Below are 21886 nucleotides of genomic sequence, written 5' to 3'. Positions count from 1 at the left end.
AAGACAAATGCTGTACAATTTCACTTAGATGAGGTCTCTTGAGTAGTCAGATATATATAGAGAGAGAATAGGATAGAGGTTACCAGGGACCGGGGGAGAAGGGCAAATTTTTGCTTAATCAGTATCTCATTGGGAGCAATGGGTAGGCACTGGAGATGGGACTGTGGCACATACCGTGAGTGTATTTAATGCCACTGAATTGTAATCTTAAAAAACTGTTAAAACGGTACATTTTACATTATATACACTAAACCACCACTTATTAAAATCTCTAAAAGAGAGGCACCCAGGGGCGCCAGGGTGGCCCAGTTGGTTAAGCACCTGCCTTCGGCTCAGGTCATGATCCCAGAGTCCTGGGATGGAGCCCCCACACCCCCACCCCACCGCCAGCTGGGTTCCCTGTTCAGCGGGAGTCTGCTTTTCCCTCTCCCTCTGCCCCTTCCCCTGCTCAAGCATGCTTTCTCTCAAATTTAAAAAAAAAAAAAACACTTTATAAATAAAAGAAAAGAAAATCTCTAAAAGAAAGAAAGAGCAGCAGACCCAGGATTTCCTAAGGCCCCTTCTGGCTCTGCTCCAGGCCCCAGCCCATCCCGGGGAAGGAGCAAGGCAAGGGCAGGAGAGAGCCCAGGCAAAGAGACTCCAGCCCCAGACAGCCGCTGTACCTTGGCTCTCATAGTAGACAACGCCTGCAAAGTGGTTGATCCCAAACTGAGTCTCGTGGTTGTTCTTAGGGGGGATATAGTTGGAGTTCAGCTTGTGCTGGGAGTTCAGCTTATGCAGCATGGTGGTGTCTGTGCCCTGTGGGAACCGATGGCTGTGCTCAGCCCCCCTTGCCCCAGGTCCTCCTGCCTCCGCTGGCCTAGGCCTTTGCACCCGCTCTTTGGTCTTTCTCAAGAGCGTCCTCCATTTGCACCCCACACAGGAGCTCTCTGGGCCTCCATTTCACCATCTGTTAAGCGGGTGGATTGGAACTACACGATCTTGAGCTTTCAGTCCAGTTTAGAAAATCTATTTCCCACAGTGGAAATCATGGGAGCAGTCCCTCTCCCTCTCCGACACCTATCCCAGGTCTGGAGCACCTGCTTTGTATCAGCTACATGCTTAGATCTCCATCATTTGGTCCAGGGCCCCATGGACTGCAGGTGATTCCCAAATGTCAGAGGAATGCGCCTGCCCTGGCCTCAGAGCCACCCTGAGAGGCACATATCTTTGGTCCCATTTTATAGATGAGGAGAGCAGACGCTCAAGGTGGAAGGGGGTGTTTAGCACAGGCGTCCAACAACGGGCAGGCGCACCTTGGGGAACTTGCTCTCCTCGTCGATGAGGGAGATGATGTTCATGGGCTTGTTGGCAATCATGTCCAGGGCGTCCTGGTTGTCAGTAAACTCGATGTGCAGCCAGTCGATGCTCTCCAGGTCGTACTCCTCCTGCTCCAGCTTGAACACGTGACGCACGAAGAACTGCTGCAGGTGCTCGTTGGCGAAGTTGATGCACAGCTGCTCAAAGCTGCAGGGGGCACGGGGGGCACAGGGGGCAGGCGAGGGACTGAGCAGGCCTGGGCCCTCTGCCCTGCGCGTCCTTGGCCATGCTGTGCTCCCTGCACGGACTCCCCAGCCTCTGAGGCAGGCAGCAGGGCCCAGTCCCCCACCCTGGAGGTAAGGAAGGGGACACTGAGCCAGAAGGCGCCAACAGCTGGAACTGTTTTCCCGCATGACCAGGCCTGTGAGCTGACTGACAGGTGGGGGCACCAAATCCCTTTAGAGACCTGGCGGGGTTGGGGGGCTGGAGCCATGGCCCTGGGGGCAGGGGCGGGGCATGAAGAGGGATCCAAAGTTGTCAGCAGAGGTGAAGAGGGCTCATGAGATTTAGCAAGTGACCTCCTGAGGGCCAGCATCTCTAAGTCACTAACCCAGTGCTCTACCAGGTGACACTGCACATATCCACTATGGGTATTTGGTGGAGGTGGGGGGCTTGGAGACATCCAGATGCTACAGGAATTGAAGTGAGTTGCTAGGAGTCACACAGGTAGGCAAGTGGGTGGGGAGGCTGGGGGCAGGATCTATGTGGGCCCGCTCCCTCCAGCTGCCCCTGCCACGGCCTCCAAGAATGGCCCTTCAGGGTGTGTGGGATCCCAAGCGTGGCTCAGCCTCATCCGCTTCAAGGCACCTTGCCCCTTGGTCATTGGGGTGTCTATGATGGTGTCAGAGGTTTCTCCCCACCCACCCCCAGTGGCCTCAGCTGACCCCAGCACCAGGAGGTGATGGGCCAGAAGGTGAGTGAGGGAGCCCACGAGGACAACTGGAGGCAAAGTGTCTGCAGCCCGGCATAGCGTGCTCACAGCCTGCTGAGTGTGGTTTAAAGGAGAGCTGCAACACCCGTTCTGTCTGTGGAAGAAAATTCCGGCAGAGCAGAGCCCCTCGTGGTACCTGTTCACAGCAAAGTTCTCAAACCCAAAGATGTCTAGGAGGCCGATGGACCTGCGAGAGCTCTTCACTTCCTGGGAGGGGGGCTTGTAAATGGCCGCGTTGATCTTGTCCACGATCCACACGAAAAGCCGCCCATAGATGCCCTGAGAAGGGGCTGTGTCAGCCCCTGGAACCACACGCCGTCCCAAGGAGATAGGCTGGGTTCCTGGGGCCGTCACCACCTCACGCACTCCCTCCCCTGCTGTTTGAACTCCCCTAGTCTTTACTCAAGCTGTTCCCTCTGTTTTGGAGCCCCCTTTCCTGTTGGAACAATTCCTACTCCTCAAAGCTCTGTCAAGAAGCCTTCCCTAACCCTCCTTTGGGCTCCCATCCCTCCACCCACATCTGTCTCCCTATTAGCTCTGAATATTTGGAGGGTCCCAGAACCCAGCACAGAATGCGGCACAGGCAGGGACGCAATGGCTGGCAAACAAGTGAGCGTGGAAGCAGGAAGGGCTGGGGGCCCTCTCCACCTGACCCAGCCCACCTTCAGTGTCTTCTTTGGAAAGACCAGGCCTCCTTGGTCCTCTGGGCTGGGAATAGCACAGTAGACCAAGTGCCCAAACACTATGTCCCAGCATGAGGCCCATGGGGCTGGGGAGCAAAGCAGGCTGGGGATGGAGGACCTGAGGGGACCTGAGGGGACCAGAGCTGGCAGGGCTCCCCAGGAGCACAACACTCAGCCCCCTGCAGGAGGAACAGAGCTCAGGAGAAGGCAGCCTCTTGCTCGGCTCCCTCCCCGCAGAGCCAGTGGCCAGAGCCTGGACCCAAGGGCAGGCAGGGGTTGTGGCCCAGATGTCTGTCTGGTTGGGTGGACTCCTCCACTCCTGCTTATATGGACAAGGTAATGCCCCCACCGCAGGTGGAGCAAGCCGGAGCCACGCCCCAAAGAGCCCACCTTGACAAAGGCGTCTCGCACATCCAGCGCCTGCTCCCTGCTGAGCGGGGTAGACACGGTCTCCCCGCGGGTGATGAGGGTACGGCTGGTCAGGCAGTTCATCAGGGCTGGAGGGTTCACCTGGTGGGGCAATATCCCGGCGCTCACCGGACCCCCGTGACCCATCGCTCCCTCTGCCCACCTTAAAGAGCTCCCTTCCCACTGTCCCCCCAGGCCTTGCTCAGACCAGCTCCTCCACTGAGAATGCCCTTCCCCACAGCCCCACAGCTGCAGCCTCGGCAGCCAGGTCCTCCCCAGCCATCACACCGCACCCAAAGCCTGGGCTGGCTGCTCTTTTCCTGACCGCCTCCTCACTCCCTGTTACCTGGCCCTCCTAGGACTGGCTCAGACTGGTTTTATTTATCCCAGTTTTCCATCCCAGGGCAAAGCCCAGTGAGGCTTTGCTGAGAGATGGACAGACTGACTCACCCAGGGTCCCTCATGCCCCATGCCATCCCCAGGGGCACCAGAGTTAGGGCGGCGAGGCTCCTGGGTGCCAAGGCTCTATCCCCATCCTGAGACCCGTGCCCAGCACAGATCCTGCTCACAGTCAGTTCTCCATGTGGAACTTCTAGAACCCTCCCAAGCAGAGTCCCTGCTTCCAGGTTCCCACATGCCCAGCCCCCTGAACCTGAGTCAAGACTGCCCCTCTGAGAGAAACTGAAGCAGAAGCCATGAGGACAGAAGGCCGGACACTGACCTCGAGCAGGGATGCGGCTGTAGCCAGGGACGGGGAGAAGAGGACCTCGCAGGCATCCAGGTTCTCAAAAGTTCGGGCTGTCACAGCCGGCGGGGCGCAGGGTCAGGCAAACGAGGGTGGGCACAGGGGAAAGGGGCAGGCTAGGAGGGCCAGGCTCTCGGGGGCCTGCCCGGTCCACAGGGGCCACCGGCACCGTGATTAAGCACTTCTCTGGGTCAGGGTATTTTTGAAGGATGTTCTTCCCATGAGCTATGGGCACCACGAGGTAGGAAACTTGTGTGCCCAGCACCTGGTGCCATGCCCAGTATCCAAGTGGGGACACTGGCCGTTGTGGCCCTTCCCCCTCCCACACTCCTCCACCCCAGACTCCCAGAGCTCCTGACAGCAGCCCTGGCTCCTACGAAGCAGATATGTGGTGGCTGGCGCAGAAGCTGAGCCAACCAGCCCCCCACGCCCCTTCCCCGGCAGCTAGGTGTTACGCTGCCCTTGCAGCCAGGACAGGACTGGAGCAGAGGTGCACCATTGGGGCCCCTCACCCTCATACTGCAGGTTGCCCAGGTGCAGGATGGTGGCCAGAAGCTTGGAGATCTCCCAGTTCTCTGTGTCGGTGAACATGAGCACCTTCATGGCCGAGCGGATGTTGGCGTATTCCTGGCTGTCCTCCCGGCCTTCGCACGTGGTACAGTTACCCTGGCGAGCAGAGGTGGGAGAGTGGGACACAGGAGGGTGTCAGTAAGGCCGTGGGGACCCCCAGAGAGGCAGTGGCTGGGCCAAAAGACCCCCTCTGCCAGGCCAGGCCAGCCTGGGGTGGCAGGTACTAACTTCACCTCGTGAGCACCATGACCTCTCCAGAAAGTCTAGAAAGCTCCTGGTTAGAGCTTTTAAAGAATACACTTCCCACTTCTAAGGACTCCCAGGTGCCCCTTCTTCCCCAGAGTGAGAGGAGCTGGGTCACTGAGACCTGGCCTGGCCAGTCGCCTGGCCCAGCAGTCACAGCACACAGGTGCTACTCCATACCGTGCTCCCACTGCCCCCCCAATGGACACTCTCACTCTCGCTCAGGGACTGGAGGCTTCATGGTTGGGGGTGGGGAGACTGTAGGCAAGCAGGGCACTGACAGGGGTCTGCCCCAGGATGTGTGCCTGTTCACGTGCGCTTGCCCCCTCCAGCTACAGGAAGTGTCTGGGAAGGCCTGCACACCCACAACACCTACTTCTTTTTTGTCCCACATCCCCTGTGTGTCCCTGTGTCCCCGCCCTGCCCCGCCCCAGACAGCCAGGCAGGGATCCTCTCCAGGCCTAAGGAAGCTGGTCCAGAGCCGGCCTGCTGTACCCATGCACCTCCACCCATCTGGGTGGCAGCAAGAGTCCTGGGGCCCATGCCTCCTTGGTAGCTAGACAGCAGCAAGAGACTGCCACCAGGGCTCTGTGACCAGTGAGCCCCGAGGCTGAAGCTGCAACAGCCTCTGTCTTCCAATCCTGGGGCGCCTGGCAGAGGCCCTGGTCTCCACGTCCTCAAAGCCCAAACTAACAGCATGTGTGTGGGGGCAGGTCTGTGCACATGTACACACGGGCACATATCTACATGCCCCGGATCTAGGGTATCTGTGCAGACTTAGGAACGTGTGTCTCCATGATGACAATTCAGCTAGATACATGTGCCCCTGGAAGCATGCCCAAGTGGGACCCATACAAGCCCACATACAAGCCCAGAGTGGGCTGGGGTAGGTCAGGGGACAGGGAGAGCGCACACAGAGGAACCCACCCACCAGGCCGGAAGCTGGGGAGCAGCTGGGGTTGCTGGCCATGACCTTGCTGGGACAGGTGTCCCCTTCCCTAGGTGCCCCACCCGGGCCTCACCATAGCCAAGTAGTTATAGTCCGTGGCCTGGCCCAGGCCCAGCTTCTTCTTCTGATCCGCGCTCATGCCCTCCAGCATGCAGTAGAACACGTGGTAATTTCGTTCATCGGGGGCCTGCAAAAGCAAGTACGAGGTGTTGGGGGGTGGAGGTGTTGGGGGGTGGAGGAGGAGGCGGCATCAGAAACTGGTCAGGTTGAAACACAGTTTACTATTTTAACAAGTGACAAAATAGTGACCAAAAAAGCCCCTGTGGGCGGCTTCATGGCGGGAATTCAGGCACCGCAGGGAGCAGGCAGCGGTCTAGCCCGATCCACACTGTGCGGTACCCCCACCACCCCCGAAGCTGGGGCTTCAGGGCAGGGCCAGCTCCGCCCTGGGCTCAGCCCACCTGGCGGCAGACACGGGACTTCTCCAGCAGGTACTGCTCGATCTTGGCGCCCTCGATGGCACCCCGCTTGTTGAAGTGGATGTCGATGTACTTCCCGAAGCGGCTTGAGTTGTCATTGCGGATGGTCTTGGCGTTCCCAAACGCTTCGGGGTGGGGAGAGGGTCATGAGCGAGGTCAGCACGCACCTAGCCCCCCAGCCCGACTCTGCGAGCCCTGGCCCTACCTTCCAGGATGGGGGTGGCTTCCAGCACCTGCTGCTCAATCCAGGAGTGCTGCCCGCTTATGGCCGCCAGGAACTGCAGGATCAGCTTGGTGCTCTCGGTCTTTCCTGCCCCAGACTCCCCACTGCAGAGCAGATCCAGAGAGAGTCAGGGCCCATCACGGTCTGTGGGGGCCTCTCCCTACGGGGCTTCAGCTCACGCTGCTTCCCCCACCTACACCTCCCCACTCCCCAGACTATAAAATAGACTGACAGTATGGACCTTTCAGGGATGGGAAAGGCTCCAGGACCTCAGGGCTCTGCCACACCAAAGGTACTTTCCTTGTCCTTCATTTAGACACACACACACACAAACACACACACACTCACACACGCCCCACGCCATCCACACCTTCCATGGAGCATGACATAGACTGATGCTATATCAATGCTTTGTCTTGTTACCCTCTGCCCAAGAGAGAATAAGGGCCCAAAATGTCATCTGACTCTAACTTAACAGGAATCAGTAATAAACAAGGTTGGCCTCAAAAGCTAACAAGAACTTTGGCAGCATTAACAGAGATGTAAGACCTGGGAAAGGGAGGGGATTCTCTACATGATGAAGCATTAGCAGGAACACAAAGCTGGAGCTCTGGGACTAAGCCCCAATCCGGTGCCGGGCCGCCCACCTGATGATGCAGCACTGGTCACGGCTGTTGCGCTTCATGTTGAAATAGCAATTATCAGCAATGGCAAATATGTGGGGGGGCATCTCTCCAATCTTCTTGTTGGTATACTGGCGGATATGCTCTGGTGAGTAGATGGAGAGCAGCTGGTAGGGGTTCACAGCCACCAGGATGGAGCCTGTGTACGTCTGTGGGCACAAAGGGACGAGGAACTTGTTACTTCCCATGGGGGAGGCTTGAACTCTAGAAAGTTCTCAGGCTCCACCCTGCTCCATCCTGTGGAAGGCACAGCCCTGGCTTTGGAGTCACATGGACCTGGGATCAGAATCCTGCCTCTCTGCGAGCTGGGGGAGGGGTCTGCAAACTACCATTGGGTCTGGGTCAGAGTAGGTATTCAGTGAGGTTTGATGAAGGGAGGAAGGAAGTGGGAGAGGGTCTCTAAGCCTCTATTTCCTTACCTTTATCTGTAAAATGGGCACAATGTCACTATTTCTAAAGATGAGGAGATGGTGGATTTTAAAAATCATGAAAGTCATAGTTCACCATAGGTACTCCTGCAATGCTAGTTCCCACTTTTGCCTCCAAGCCCTGTATCCCGGAGGTTTAGAGTAACATTCGTAAACTGGACCATGCCTGAGCAGAGGCTGGGTTGGTTCAGGGGAATAGAACGAAGGCACAGCATGCTGAAGGGGCTACGGGATGTGGTCTGGGGGCTGGGCAGGCCCCAGTCTCTGCAGCACGGCCCCAGGACAGAGGGATCCCTGTGTTCTGGGGGACAGGGCACCTCCAGTCATCCTGGCCAGCACAGGTGGGGGGCCCAGTGCACCTAAGATAAACTTCTAGGGGCCTTTCTGTTCTTGGGCTCCTCTGCTGATGCACGAGGTTTCCTGCTGTAAGCCCGGGGCCTTGCCACACAGGGGCCAACACGGTGTGGGCCTCTTGCCACCACGGCAGAATAAAGTACCCAGGGGTTACTGCTCCCTCCCCACCCTCCCCAGCCCAGCTTGAAAAGGTCAGGCGCAGCCTATAATTGGTGATGGATGGATGGACATCTGGACCTGGAGAGGCTGAAAAAAGAGGTGACCACACAGAGGAAGTAACAACCGGGTCCACAGCCTTCTACCAAGGCCATATAACATCACCCCAGAACAAAGCCATGCCCAGCAGACTCAGCCCAAGGTGGCCATGCTGGGCAAGTGCGTCTGCCAGCACCGCATTCCAGGGGAAAGGCCCAAACCAGGGTCGGCTGTGGCCATGCAAAGCAGCCTCGGGCTCGGCAGTCCAGACCCAAGTTCCAGTCCTGGCTCTGGCCGCCTCGCCATTTACCGCCCTGCTCTGAGCCCCAGGGGACGCTCCTCTGCCACCCGGGCTCTCCCTCCAAGCAGCCCAAGCCAGGGGCTGCTGCACCTGCTGGTACAGACCTCCTGAGTGCATGCAAGAGCCCAGACAGGGAAAGGTGGGGCAGGACAAGGACGCAGGCTGCAGGGGGCTGCCAGGCCAAGCACGTCCTGAGAGCGTGAGCCAGCTCTGCCTTACTTACCCGCCCTCCACAATGGGTCTGAGATTGGAAAGGAAGGAACAGGAGAGAGAGATGGTCAATGAGGAATGGGAGGCAAGGAGCTTCTCCACCAAGAACACCCCACACAACTTGGGACTGGGCTCACATCTCAGATCGGAAGCCACGAACTGCCAGCCCCAGGGTACCTCGACCCCATGACCTACAGCTCAGCACTCCCTGGCTGTGGGAACCAGCTGGCCCAAGGGAGGGAGTCAGCCCCAAAGAACGTCTTTTCCATGGATCACTTTGCTTGTCTACACCTCAGTTTGTTCATCTGTAAAAGGGGGATGGTTAGCACTTCCCCCCTACCCCTCCACCCCGAGGTTATATGAAAACTGAAGGGCATAGCCTTTGGCATGTGCCTGGTTATAGAGAAGCTGTGTTTACATGCCACCTTCCTTAATAAAGTGACAGGGAACCACCTGGTCTGTGATCACAAATGGGGCGGGAGATCAGCTCCACACAGTCGTTCAAGGACCCTCCACTGGGACTCAGGGGGAGGCCAACAGCCACACTGTGGGGGCCAGGGAGGAAAAGCCTGGGCCTGGGGGAGGCAGCAGATTCCTCTGGTGGAGAAGATGGGGGCGGAGGGAGAGGGGGCGTGAAGGCTGGTCCGTGGGAATCAAGCACAGAGGCGTGAAAGGGCATGGCATTTGGAAGGTCTTTTGGAGAAAGGTCGCTTTGGCAGCTGAGAGAGGATGAATGGTTGTCCTGGAGTCTGGAGGTAGAGACACCATTTCAGGCCTAATGAGCCAGTCAACAGAGGCAGCCAGAGCCAGACAGGGGTGGTCCTGGGATCAGGCCCGGCAGCCATGTGCAGGCCCAGGCAGTGCCAGAGAGGAGGCACTGATAAAAACTGGGAGAAGCCTTCCTGGGGTGGGGCCCAGAACCTCCCCTCTCCTGCAGAGCTTCCAGGGCCCCCCATAGCACCAGGCTCCCCCTCCTGGATGTCCCCCCATTCTGCTCACCCACTTGTCCAGACCGGACCCCACCCTCTGCACCAGCACGGCTCCTTCTCACACTGCCCAACTTGGCTGACAGAGTCCCCCATCCTTCACCCAGGGTGGCACCCAGGAAGCCCTTCTCTGCCTCCCTCTCCTTCCTCCCAGCCCACCTCTCTCGGGTGGCACAGCCAGGCCTCAGGCCCCGGGCACCATAGGCTCTCACAGACTGCCGCAGGCGCCCCCTGCCATCCACCCTTCACTTGGAGCCAGGGCCAGCTTTTCAAGAATGGGACTGTGTCATCCCCTGCTGAAAACCCTCAAGCGGTTTCCCATGCCTACAGGACACAAGATGCCAGGGCGCTGGTCCTCACCAGCGGCATCCCATGCCAGGAAGCCCCGTCTGCATTAACCCTTCAGCTAACAGCACCAAACTCCACCCCCTGCCCCCTCACCCAGCTAACTCCTGCTGTCCACGCAGAGATGATCACCCCCACAGGAAGCCAGGCAACCTCCTATGTGATCTGCATGGTCCCTGTCCCTCAGCTCCCCGACTCCTCTATAATTCGGGTCCAAGGCCTCCACCCTCTAGAGGCGCTGTCCTCCCTACCCAGACCCAGGCATGTGCACGGCACATACAACAGGCTCAGCGAATGTTTCTGCATGATCGAAAGAATGACGAGCAGGTGGAGAAGAAACGGAGTGGACAGCAGTAATTGCTGCTCATAGGAAAGGGCAGAGAAGGGAGCCGAGGGGAGAACCTGCCAGCGACACCAGCCTGTCCTCCTCAGAAGGCTGCTGGGAAGAGTTACATGGTCCTTTCCAGATGGGAGAACTCAGCCTCTGGGAAGCAGAGGGACTCCAAGATCACATACTAGAGAAGCACAGAGCTGAATGGGGGTGGGGGGGACTGCTGGCACCCAAGCCTAGGTCTTACCTAGGGCTGGGCTGATCGGAACCCCAGGAATACACCTGGGGGACTGTGGAGGTAGCAATGGAGGAGTGCAGAAGGGAGGGGCTTGGCCACCATGGGCAACAAGACCCAGGCCCATCCTACCCCTGTCTGTCCCCCAAGGTTCTTAGCATGGCTCCCTGAATGCCTCCAGTCCTCTCTCTCTCTCCCTCTCTCTCTCTCTATGGCCCATGGTCAACAGGGGGTTAATGCCCAGCTGCCCAGCACAGGCCTCCTGCTCCAGCCTCCAGGAAGAAAGTCTGCCTTTGGGGCCATAGGCTGGGAGGAGGAGAGATAAGGGCTATTCCCAAGCCAAGCACACAGCACACGTGGTGCCTAGGGGCCCCAGGTCCCCAGGCAGAGTTCTGAGGACCTCTCTGGAGCCAGAGACACATTCCAAGAGATGTGACAGGAATGGCTCCACCTCTTCCAGGAAGTCTCCAGGCCTACTGGCCCTGGGGTATCTCCCTCAGCAGGCCATGGAGACCAAGACACTTCCTGGGCACACATACCTTCCTAGAGTCACAGAGGTGCTCACACAGGAAGTCTTTCCTTGTGCCAGAGGGAAGGCTGAGACCAGAGAAGAACAGGGACTCCCCAAAGGCCACCCAGGTGTCCCAGACTCTAGTCCGTTTAGCATCAGGGAGCCCCGGATCCCCATTGGCCCTGCCACTTGCTTCCTGCAGGACCCAGGGAGGACACCTGGCCTCTGAGACCACCCAGCCAGGGGTTTCTAGGTGTCCTGTGAGAGTCTTTCCCCACTGGGGGTGTCTGGGGCTGATTTGTGGCCCTGGGGTGCTGTCCCTCAGGCTCCTAGGAGGCAGGCTAGCTGCAGTGGGCAAGCCCAAGGCAGATAGTCAGGGACAGCACATCATCTAGCCCAGGGCTGTGAACGGCCATGGTAATTGGAGGAAATCCTAGGTACGCGGGACTGTGCCCAGGGTAACCCAAGCCATGAAGTGACCAGGGGTTGCCATGGTTAGGGACAGGTATGGTTTCTGGTGGAACAATGGCCCAGCTGCTTCTTCAAAGCTCTGGTCCTACCCCATCTACCCATCACAGAGAGTGAGCAAGTCGAAACCTTGAACAGAGCAATCCTTGAACAGAAGGGGTCCCCAGACCAACTGACACCCAGAATCTTAGGCTCGTGGACCAAGTGAGCTGGGGACCGCCCAGGTGATTCCTGTACAAGAAGGCTACTTAGGCACCTCATCTCGACTCAGTGCCCTACCCTGTCCCCTACCCCCTCTCCCCCACCCAAAAAGAGACCACCAGAAAGGTTACTGGTGAGAACTTCTAATTAAGCAAATGGCACAGATCTCAGAGCTTTCTGGAGAAACCATAAATCTCAGAAATTCTTTCCCTTGCTCCCCTCACCAGCCTACTCGAGGACACAAAGCTGATTTCTCTGCTAGCTGCCAGCGGCTCGATCCATCCTCCCAAATTTCACAAATAAGATTTGCTCTTCTTGAAGTTTTCTCTTTCCCCCTCCTTTGTGAATCCTGTGTTTGCCTTGGTTCTCTGATTCAGTCCACTGACTGCCTCTCACACATGAGGAACCAGTTTGCCCACAAGAATCAATAAACTTTGTGCAAAATAACCAGTGACCTCACCTCTGAGCTGTTCTTAGATATGGTCTGGGGTGGGGGTCTCTGGTGGGGACAATCCTCCTCTTACCCAGCTCCTCCTGACAGGAGATTGGGTCAGGACATTAGCTCTGGTAGTGGCCTCCCTGAGGGGGAGGTGGGAGGGAGAGGCAGGCTCCCTACTTATCTCCAGACCCATGTCAGGCTCCACCCAGCCCCGGGAGAGCAACCACAGAGTGCTCTAGCACCCTGGGTGACCCCCTCCCACCTAGGGAGAAGAGCGAGTAAGGAAACTCGCAGGTCTTCATGGGGTTATCTCCAGCCTGGGCTCCAGTTCTAGCCCCATCCTTCTGTCTGGGTGATGCTCTTCAAATCTGGAGGGGCCACCTGTGCCCTGCCCTGCCCTCTCTCAGGTGCAGGAAAGAGTAAGAGGGACTTTATCATTGCTAAAGGGCTCCCAGCAAAAGCCACTTGCTCTTCATGCCTAGTGGGTAAATGTCTAGGGCTTGGGCACAGTCTCCCCTTGGGAGTCTGAAGTGGTGGAGGGTCCCAGAGTGGGGAGGGTCGCAGAGGGCTTCCCTGGCTGCAAAGTGGCCACAATTCCAGGGCTGCCAAGAGGATGGATCCCTGACCTTGATGCAGCTCCCTGTTGTGACTGCTCAGGGACAAATTTCAGGGCTTCTAGACCTGTCTCCCTGATTCCTCCTCATGGGGCTGACAATGTGAGGGACACTGTGCTGCTCGCTCACCAGGCCCTGTCCTGCCTCCAGCCTTTGATCCACACAGCGCGCCTTCCGGAATGCTCTCTAACCCACTCTGGGAACCCCAATCCTCTCCCTGAGCTGGGAGTGAGGCCTCACCACCCCCAGACCCTGCAGAACCTACTCTGTCTGTACTTACCTCGAGCACACCACACAATACCTGTCACCCAAGGACACCCCCTCTACCCACCGGCCTGCGGCCTGGGGACCTGCCTAGGGAGGGGGACTCTATCCTGCTCTCCTGTTTCCGCAACCATGCTTTCCTTCACCTGGAGCTGCTTGAGGGAGGGTCTGGGTCAGAGACATGCAGCGACCCCAGCACACAGCTCTGGGCCTGGCTAAACCTCATGGGGCTCAGTTTCCCTGTCTATAAAATGGGACTATGGGACTAGGTCAGTGGGTCTGAGAGTATGGTCCGGAGACCCCTGAGGCTCCCAAAGGCCCTTTCAAGAGGTCTGCAAGTTCCTTTCCACCTCCGTGTCTGTGCGGCCTGCTCTTCCTCATATGCTTCAACCAAACAGTCTCACATCGGCCTGGGTGTGAAGCAGACAGGAGAATTAGTGGTCTTCTATTAAGCCAGACATTAAAGGTATTTCAAAAAATTATAAAACACTACCACTCTTCTTGCTAATTTGGGGGGCATATTTAGAGCGATGTCTCATTAAAAAAAGCTTTTCCTGTAAATGGATTTTTATGGTTATTTTTTAACAAATTAATCCATTTTGTTAAGTTTCTTGGTTTTAATTCTTAATATGGTAAGTATCAATAGATACAGCCTACATTAACAAATCCTCTTGGGAGTCCTCAATAATTTTAAGAGCATCAAAGGTTCCTGAAACCAAAACGTGTGAGAACCTTTAGGATACAATCTCCACGGCCTCTTTGTATTCTGACAGTCTCTGAACCCACCTCCTGAGATCAGGTCAGTCCTGGCTAACTGAGACTATTTGTCCTTTTAAGTTTCAAGGTCTAAGAATGTGGAGTGTACGTATGACTGGTTCTTAGGTCAAGGGTTTGTGGAGTCAAGGAGCATGTTCCCTCTTCCCTCCTCCTCTGAGGATACAGACTCCTGATCCATCCTCTCCTCACTGGAGGACCAGTAGGATGGGAGGCTCTCATCCTATGGCGAACCCAGAGGAGGCAGCAGTTCCTCAACTCTGGGCAAAACACGTAGCCTCTCACCGACCCGAGCAATGGCCTGCGGAGGCACACGAAGACGTGGTACACACCGCTCCCTTCTCCAATCCCAGACCACACAAGCTGCAGTCTAAAGAAGGGATGATTTCAGACCAAGCTGTTGCTGGCAGAGAGTCTCTGAGGGCCTCTGGAGAGCGGGCTCTCAGGAGTGGGCGGGGCAGCGCATGGGCGGGGCTGCGTGGGCGGGGCAGCACTCACGTAGATGAGGTGGTCGCGGTAGCGGATCAGCAGGTTGCGCAGAATGCCGGCCTCGTTGAGGTCTCCCAGGCGGATCATGTCCTCCACACCGTGGACTGACGTGGGGTGCATGGGCTTGATGTGCGTGGCATTCTGCGGGGAGATCCAGTGTTCCTGTGGGGAAGTACCGTGGTTCTAGTTAGGCGGGGCCCCTGAGACCCAGGCTGTGCTCTGCTGGACACAGGGATCCCAGGTCTGTGCGACCCTGATAAGGGCCTCCTCCTCTCCTGTGGCCACTCTCATTATCAGGTGTGAGCGTCTGAGGATGGTGCTGCCCACCCACACTCTCTGTGGACCACTCCTCCCCTCCAGGAATTCTCTCTGCAGACCTAAAAGCTGAGCAGGGCAGGGATTTTGGCCCCACTCAGAATTCTCATAAAGGGAATTTGAGTCCCCCCCAGTCACTTTGCAAGATGGAATTAGACTAGACTTCAGATGCAGGCTCTGGTAAACAAAGGCATCAAAAGTAATTTCAGACAGTGCCAAGAATAAACCCACAGGCATATAGGATAGAGACCAGGGAGGGGAACTCCCCTAGGGTCTTCAGGAACTACCTCTCCAGAGAGGTAACATTTGAGCAGAGATCTGAATGATGGGTAAGAGACCCCTGTAAGATGTGGGGAGAGAGAGTTCCAGACTAAGCCTCTGAGGCTGGCAAATGAGGTGTAGCAGTGGATCCACTGGGGATAGATCTCACTGGGCTTGTTGATGAATGTGGAGCAAGGTTGAACTTTTGGTGCTCATGAACAGATGTGGAAACTAGAAGAGAGGTTGCCTCCATGGCTCTCCCTATTCTTCCCTGCAGTATCTTCTGCTGGGGGTTGGCGGGGGCGGGGTAGGGGGGCTTCCAGTGGGACATCTGGCCAATGGCGTTGGCAGTTTCAACAAACCTGGAAATCCCTCCCTCCTTCCCCAAGGCAGTTTCCAGCACCTTCTCACAATCTAGCTTCTCAGCAAGGTGAGGGTAAACTGTGCTCCAGGGTATGGCCACAGCCTGAGTGAGACACCGTAGCCCTCTGGGGGCCCCTACCTGTTCTCAAATGCCAGAACCCTGGGAGCCTCAGGACCCCCAGGAGTTTGAGTTTTGGAAACAGGGGAGGAGAAGGGGACCCCCTTTGCCACCTCCCAGCTCTGGCCCTAAGACTTGGTGGGTAGGTGTGATGCACACATGTCCTCCCATAGCTGCTTCTCCTCCAGGTCCCCTCTGGAATAACCAACCTCAAAAGCTGGACACTAGCAAGAATCTGAGGCATCACCTCCTCATCTCATCTCAGCCCCAATCTAACTGTCACCCAGGGCTACTCACTCAACCCTGTGAATCAGTCCCCTCCTCACCAGCTTTAAGCCCCTGTCCTGATCCAGACCATCATCTCTCACCTGGCCCCCTGGCCCTGGCTGCCCTCCAGCCCCTCATCCCCCTGGGAGCTGCCTCATGCACCTGTCTGATCACAGCACTTTGGGGCTTAGAGCCCTTCCCTGTTCTCCCCACACTGCAGCCTGGTATTCAAAGGCCAGCCTGAGGTGGACACAAGGAGTTCCGGGCCTTTGCTCCAGCAATCCCCTGTACTTTCAAGCCAGAGAAGCTTGGTCTCCACTTTCCCAGACACTTCGTGGCCTTGCTCATGCTTTTCCCTTTACTTCCTTTCTATTCAGCCTTCGAGGCACAGCTCAAAAGTTTCCCATTTCTAAAGCCTTTGCTGACCATGCTGCCCCCTCTTACACGTTCCACTGTGCTATCCCCCCACCTCCACCACAGGAATGTGTCAGCGCCTCCCCTGGACCACCACGTCGTCTGGGTCTCCCATGGAAAGGCGGTGGGCACAATGGGCTGCCATTGTCTGAATGCAGTTCTGACCTCCTAGTGTGCCCCAAAGCTGGGGACTCATGGCAGCCAGACCCCGTGTCTTCAAGACCCTTGGTCCACAGTGCGTCACACAGGAGCCACACACGAATGATGTGGCAGGGAATCTGATAGGACAGACAGCTAGCTGGTGGGCTACGGGGGACCAGTTCTGAATTAGAAGCAGAAATCCTAGTCATGGAGAGACCCTCATAGTCCCTTTTTTCCACCCTCTCACTTCACCCAAGAAAATAGGATCAGAGTAGGACGGTGGCCTGCACCTGGCCCTTAGAGGGAGCGGGGACAGGGCCAGCCAGAGCCCACCACTACAACTGCCCTGGCATTTCATGGCCCCTCCTAGACCAGGAGTGCTTCAGTCCAGCTCAGGCCCTCACACAGCCCTCTCTGAGGCATGAATGGGCCGGATAGGGAGATCAAAGAACCTGCCTGGACTTTCCAGTCCTGAGTGGAACATTCCTTTCTCCCATTTTAACCTATTTCTTGATAAACGGTGATCCAGTTGGAAAATTCCCCTCTAACCGGTCCCTGCTCACAGACTCGGTGGTAGGCTCCAGCGCGGGCCAGAGAGAGGATGCCTGGGCAGGCTGTCAGCCTTCCTCCCTCGACCCCCACCTCCAGTCCCCACGGTCCCTCCCCTAACCGTTCAGCACAGCAGGGGGAGGCAACCCTGCAGCCCAGCGCACGCCACTTGGAATCCCTGGGCGTCCATGACCTCGTCTATTCAATGGGAATTAGAGTAACCATCCTGTCTTCTGGAGACCTTGGGGGGATTAATTGAGACACTAAAGGCTAACTTTGGTTTCCCTCCCACCATGTCTAAAAAGTGCTGGTGCCTGGCAACTGTACATCCAGGGTTGGGTATTATTACTGCAATGCTTTCTGGTTTTACAGAGGACATCTTTGTTCTCGTTCATTCCTCATAGCATCCCATAACAGAACAACCAGTCACCATTTAACAGTGGGGAGTCACACTCAAGCGATCACCTGGCTCACCCTGTTACACGGCAGAGCCAAGCCTCTCCTCACCCCTTCCCTGCACGGAAGGACCCTCAACCGATGTCAGCAGCCCACAGGTCAATGTCCACAGGCCCCTACAGCACAGACCAAAGTATAACCAGGGCACAAATGGAGGCCTGGCTCTGAAGGAATGCCAGAGAGAGAACATGGCCAGCCCCAGGGACGGGGGACATATTCGGGAAAAAAAAGGAGCTGTCCTGGTACTGGAGAGAAAGGGACTATGAGCTCTGCAGAGGAAGGGAGGAAGGGGTGCCTCTGGCAATGGGAACAGCTCCGGCAAAGACAGAATGTTAGGGTCCTCTTGAGGATCATTTATTCATCTACTCATTCATTCAGCAAGGCTTTACAGAGAACCCTCTCTGGCCCTGGCCTTGGGTCTCAGGGGAAGCAGATGGGACTCCCTTAGTCCCTGCCCTAGAGTTAAGGGAGCCTTGGAAGTCAGAGGGGTCAAAGACAACAGCCTGGAGGGCAGAGGTGGTAGGGAGGGGAATGGGAAAGCCCCTAGGAGGCCAGAAGCCCTGGGCTCAAGGCCACAGAGGCTAGCCAGACTCCCTGACCTGCTTCCGGCCACCTAGTCATTTCCCTCCCCAGCTGCAACCCCTACCCCCAGGGCTTTAGTGGGAGAGGTGGGACGGGGGCTCTGGGATCCAGTGACATGGTTACAGGACACCATCTGACGTGCAACATGACCCAGGTGAAACGTAAGCTTGCAGGCAGAGTCCCAGGGCCCCACTCGGCGGGTTTGTGGGCCTGTCTGGGCTGCCAGCCGAACCTGTGCCCCCTTCTCTGGCTCTAAGCTCACAGTGGCTTCCTAGAAGGTCCCAGAACCAGAGCCTCCAGAAGGCTCTGCAGGCCCTCCGGTTCTTTTTTTTTTTTTTTTTTAAGATTTTATTTATTTATTTGACAGAGAGAGATCACAAGTAGGCATAGAGGCAGGCAGAGAGAGAGGAGGAAGCAGGCTCCCTGCTGAGCAGAGTGCCCAATGTGGGACTCAATCCCAGGACCCCGAGATCATGACCCGAGCTGAAGGCAGCGGCTCAACCCACTGAGCCACCCAGGTGCCCCAGGCCCTCCGGTTCTAAAGGCTGCAGGGACAAAGCTTGGCTCAACAGAATCTGAGCGCCAGAGCTGCCACTGAGATATGGACCCAGGAAACACTACACAGAGGCCGAAGGTCCTGGGTACTCATCCCAGCACCATCACTTACTAGCTGTGTGGCCAGGTCTGGTGGTCCCTCCCTGTCCCAACTTCCCCTTGGGAAACAGAACATTTGCTTCTCATGGATGCTATGAAGACCCAAAGACAGAGCTGGGGTCAAAGGGATTTGAAGACCCCATGGGGGTGTCCCTGAAAGCTGCAGGAACAAGAGTGAGCCCCCTGCTCCCTTTATGGCCAGCACCTGGCCTCCAGGCCCCCAAGACTGTCCCTGCCCCCAGTGAGGCCCTCTGTTCCCAGTCACTGCACCCTCTTTTGCCCCCAGCAATCTTGGACCCCAAGACAGAAACTTGGTTCTATCTCTGTGTTCCCCAGCACTGGGCATATCACCAGGCACAATGCCAGTGACGGTAGGACTGAATCTCCCTGGTTCCCTCACATCCCTGATAAGCTAGGACTCTGTTCTTGGGACCACATCCCCACCTGCCCATGCCACGTACACACGTGCTTCCCCTCTGGGCCCTCCTCCAGACTACCTGCCTTCTCCAGGGCATGACTCTGACCTCACATTTTCCCATCCTTCCCCACGCCCACTACCCACAAAACTTAAACCTCCCGTATCCTTTCCCTTCAGGGCTGCAAGAAATAAAGGGTTAATCTGTTAGACAGATTCCTAGGGCAGTGCCAAGGTAAGCAATGAATTCCTAGGATGCTGTAACCCAATAGAGCAAGACTACAGGCATTTTTAGTCTAGCTCACTTTACTGAGGTATTCTCTACGGGGGCCCCAACATATGGGTCAATAACCTGATGAGACAGTTACTATGATCCCCATTTTACAGAAGAGGAAATTGAGGCTCAGAAGGGAAGGAGACTTGGTGAAGGTTGCATTAGTGACAAATGGGCAGGATGGGATTGGAATCCAATCTGTCTAACTCAAAGCACCCCTGTGCCTGAGGAGCTCCCAGTCTGGCATCACCCCCTGCCCACCACCACACACGGGCAGGTGCCCCCCCACCACATACACACACACACACACACACACACACACACACCCATCTTGAACACTAGGCAGAATGCCCGGAGTGCTCATGGAAATAGAATCCAGGAGGTTGGCCAGAAAGGGAAGCACCATCTTGCTGGGGCAGTGAGAAAGTTGCATGGAAGATGGGGTATCTGAGAAGTGGAAGTAGGGGCACAGGCACTGCCTCCAACACCCTCAGGTTCCTTCCCAGCCCCTGCCTCAGGTGACCTGTCTGCCTGGGTCTTCCCAAAGGCCTAGGGGCAGGGGAGGTAGGGGGCTACTCACATTGCCTTCATCGTCCACCACCTGGATCTGCCCAGAGTCACAGAGCTTCACCACTGCTCCGATGGGTACGTCAAATTCCTGCCCAGATCTCAGGTCCATCCAGACATAGTCCCCCTGTGGGTGAGACAGAGTCACAGCCAGGTGAGCAGGGAGGGGTATCCTGGGCCGTCATGCATCCCAACAGAGGCTCCTGTGCCAACCACAGGAGAGGGAAGAAAGGGCTGGAAGCCAGCTGGTGCCAGGCCCCAGGCCCAGCTCTGATCCAAGGTCTTCAATCCCCCCTCTTATCAGCTCTTACTGTCCCCATCTCACAGATAGATAAGCGGAGGCTTGGAGCAGGAAAGAGACCCCTTGGCTGGGCAGCTTCACACCCAGGCCTGTCCAGTGCCCAGCTCTGTCCAAGGCTCTACACCCCCTACACAGATAGCAAATCTGTTGAGATTCAGGCTGAAACACCAAGACACCCAAACCACTTTCTCTCTGTCCTAAAGGAGGCATCCTCACAGGATACCCAAACAGCCCCCATCACCTGCAGGGGCAAGTCTCAGAGTCACAGGGGTGGGCTCCTCACAGTGACTGCTCTGAGCTGGGCCCTGCGATATGAGTCCCCCAACACTGCCTCCTGGCTTGCAGGAAGAGCCCTGACCTTGAGGGGGAGGGTGTCACGCTGTGCCCCTGCTCTTACTACATACCCAGTAAGGAACACGGAAGACAAACCCAAAACCCAGAGGCAGAGAAATGGACTTAGAACAGATGCTTTCGGCACGGGTACATTCCACAAATATGTACTGAGCACCTACTAAATACGAGGCACTGACTGATCTAAATACTGGGGATCCCGCAGTGACAGTGGAGTCTGCACTGCATCTGGGAGGAGACAGAAAACAAACAGCTGAGCAAACACGCTCACGCTATTGCTGCAGAGGATGGTGAGGACTGGGAAGGGCCCAAGCACATGGACGGCAGAGCGGACAACAGCCCTCACAGCCCCGGGCAAGACCCAGCACCACAGAGGCTCCCCGTCACCGGCCTGCAGGTACAGCTGGGAGTTTATCTTAATCCGAACCAGAGTATTGCCCCAGAGGGTGAGAGAATGCAGACATCCTAATAAAAGGAGAATTTACCACTACCTCCCAGCAGTTAGAAACAGAACAGCTGATAAAACAGAGGACAATCCAGTCACCCTGCGGGGACAGCCGAGAGTAAACGGCTCTGGGCGGGGAGGCAGGAGAACGGGCTCCAGGCTTGTCCAGGCTGGGCCTTGGACAAGTCGCTGACTAACTTGAGCCTCAGTCTCTGCCAGTGTCTGATGGGTGGGCTCAGGGAGTCTCAAGGCCAGCACCTCCCTGCGTTGGCCTCCCCCTCTTCCCTTCGGAATCAACTATTTTTCAGCCATAGCTGCCACTTCGTGGGAGGTTACGCATGTCAAGAGACAGGCTGTCAGAGACAGGCTAGCTCTGAATGTGAGCTTTCTCCCAGAAAACGGAGGGGAAAATTGGAGAGCCTCTGGGGAAGAGAACTATTTCCCGAGCATCTGTGCTGCGTGCCCAGGCTGCATGGCTGCTTCCCATAAGGTGCCCCATGTCACCCTTCTGTCCCAAACTGCGCTTCCTGACAGCCTTCAGTCACACTGAGTTCCAGGCCACCGGCCACCGGCTGCTCATACTGCTCTTCTCCACCTGCCCACTCCCCTGCCCACCTGTCCACAGGGAGGATGCCCACCAGTCTGTGCAGGAATTCTGGCCCCACCCACCTCCCCATCTTCCTCCTCCATCTCCTGCCCAACTGCTGAAGAGCTCATTCATTCATCCCGCAGGTATTTATGGAGAACCCCCTGTGGACCCGCCCCATTCCAGCTCTGGGGACAGAGCCGGGAACAGATGGGAAAGGCAGAGTGCCTACAGCCAGATGAGAGGAGGGTGTGGGAGGACCACGAGCAGGTACCAGGTTACACAGGGCCCTGTAACCATGACAGAGGTTGGACTTTCTTTTACGGATGACAAAAAGCCATTGGAAGGTTTTAAGCAGGAGAATGACATGACAAATTTACATTTTCAAAAGCTCTCTCTGGCTGCTGTA

At 56.7% G+C, this 21886-nt stretch overlaps 1 protein-coding gene across 1 annotated transcript in view; it reads right to left on the bottom strand.

Moving 5' to 3' along the window:
• The window catches only part of MYO7A (myosin VIIA), a 72890-nt gene that overhangs the window by 43819 nt on the left and 7185 nt on the right, over positions 1-21886 (bottom strand). The window contains exons 2-13 of the mRNA XM_045071367.1: positions 19808-19921; positions 14428-14580; positions 7238-7422; positions 6573-6694; positions 6350-6492; positions 5962-6075; positions 4639-4792; positions 4103-4179; positions 3364-3483; positions 2427-2569; positions 1296-1506; positions 663-798 (exon numbers count right to left, since the gene is read on the bottom strand). Of these exons, the coding sequence (XP_044927302.1) occupies positions 663-798; positions 1296-1506; positions 2427-2569; positions 3364-3483; positions 4103-4179; positions 4639-4792; positions 5962-6075; positions 6350-6492; positions 6573-6694; positions 7238-7422; positions 14428-14580; positions 19808-19921 (1672 nt within the window). The remainder of the gene's footprint in view (positions 1-662; positions 799-1295; positions 1507-2426; positions 2570-3363; positions 3484-4102; positions 4180-4638; positions 4793-5961; positions 6076-6349; positions 6493-6572; positions 6695-7237; positions 7423-14427; positions 14581-19807; positions 19922-21886) is intronic.

This window comes from Mustela putorius, unplaced genomic scaffold, assembly GCF_011764305.1.
Source record: "Mustela putorius furo isolate JIRA1106 unplaced genomic scaffold, ASM1176430v1.1 tig00003987_pilon_pilon_pilon, whole genome shotgun sequence".
NCBI lineage: Eukaryota > Metazoa > Chordata > Mammalia > Carnivora > Mustelidae > Mustela > Mustela putorius.
Note: the sequence above shows the minus strand (reverse complement) of the source record. Positions and strands in the feature narration are given on the sequence as shown.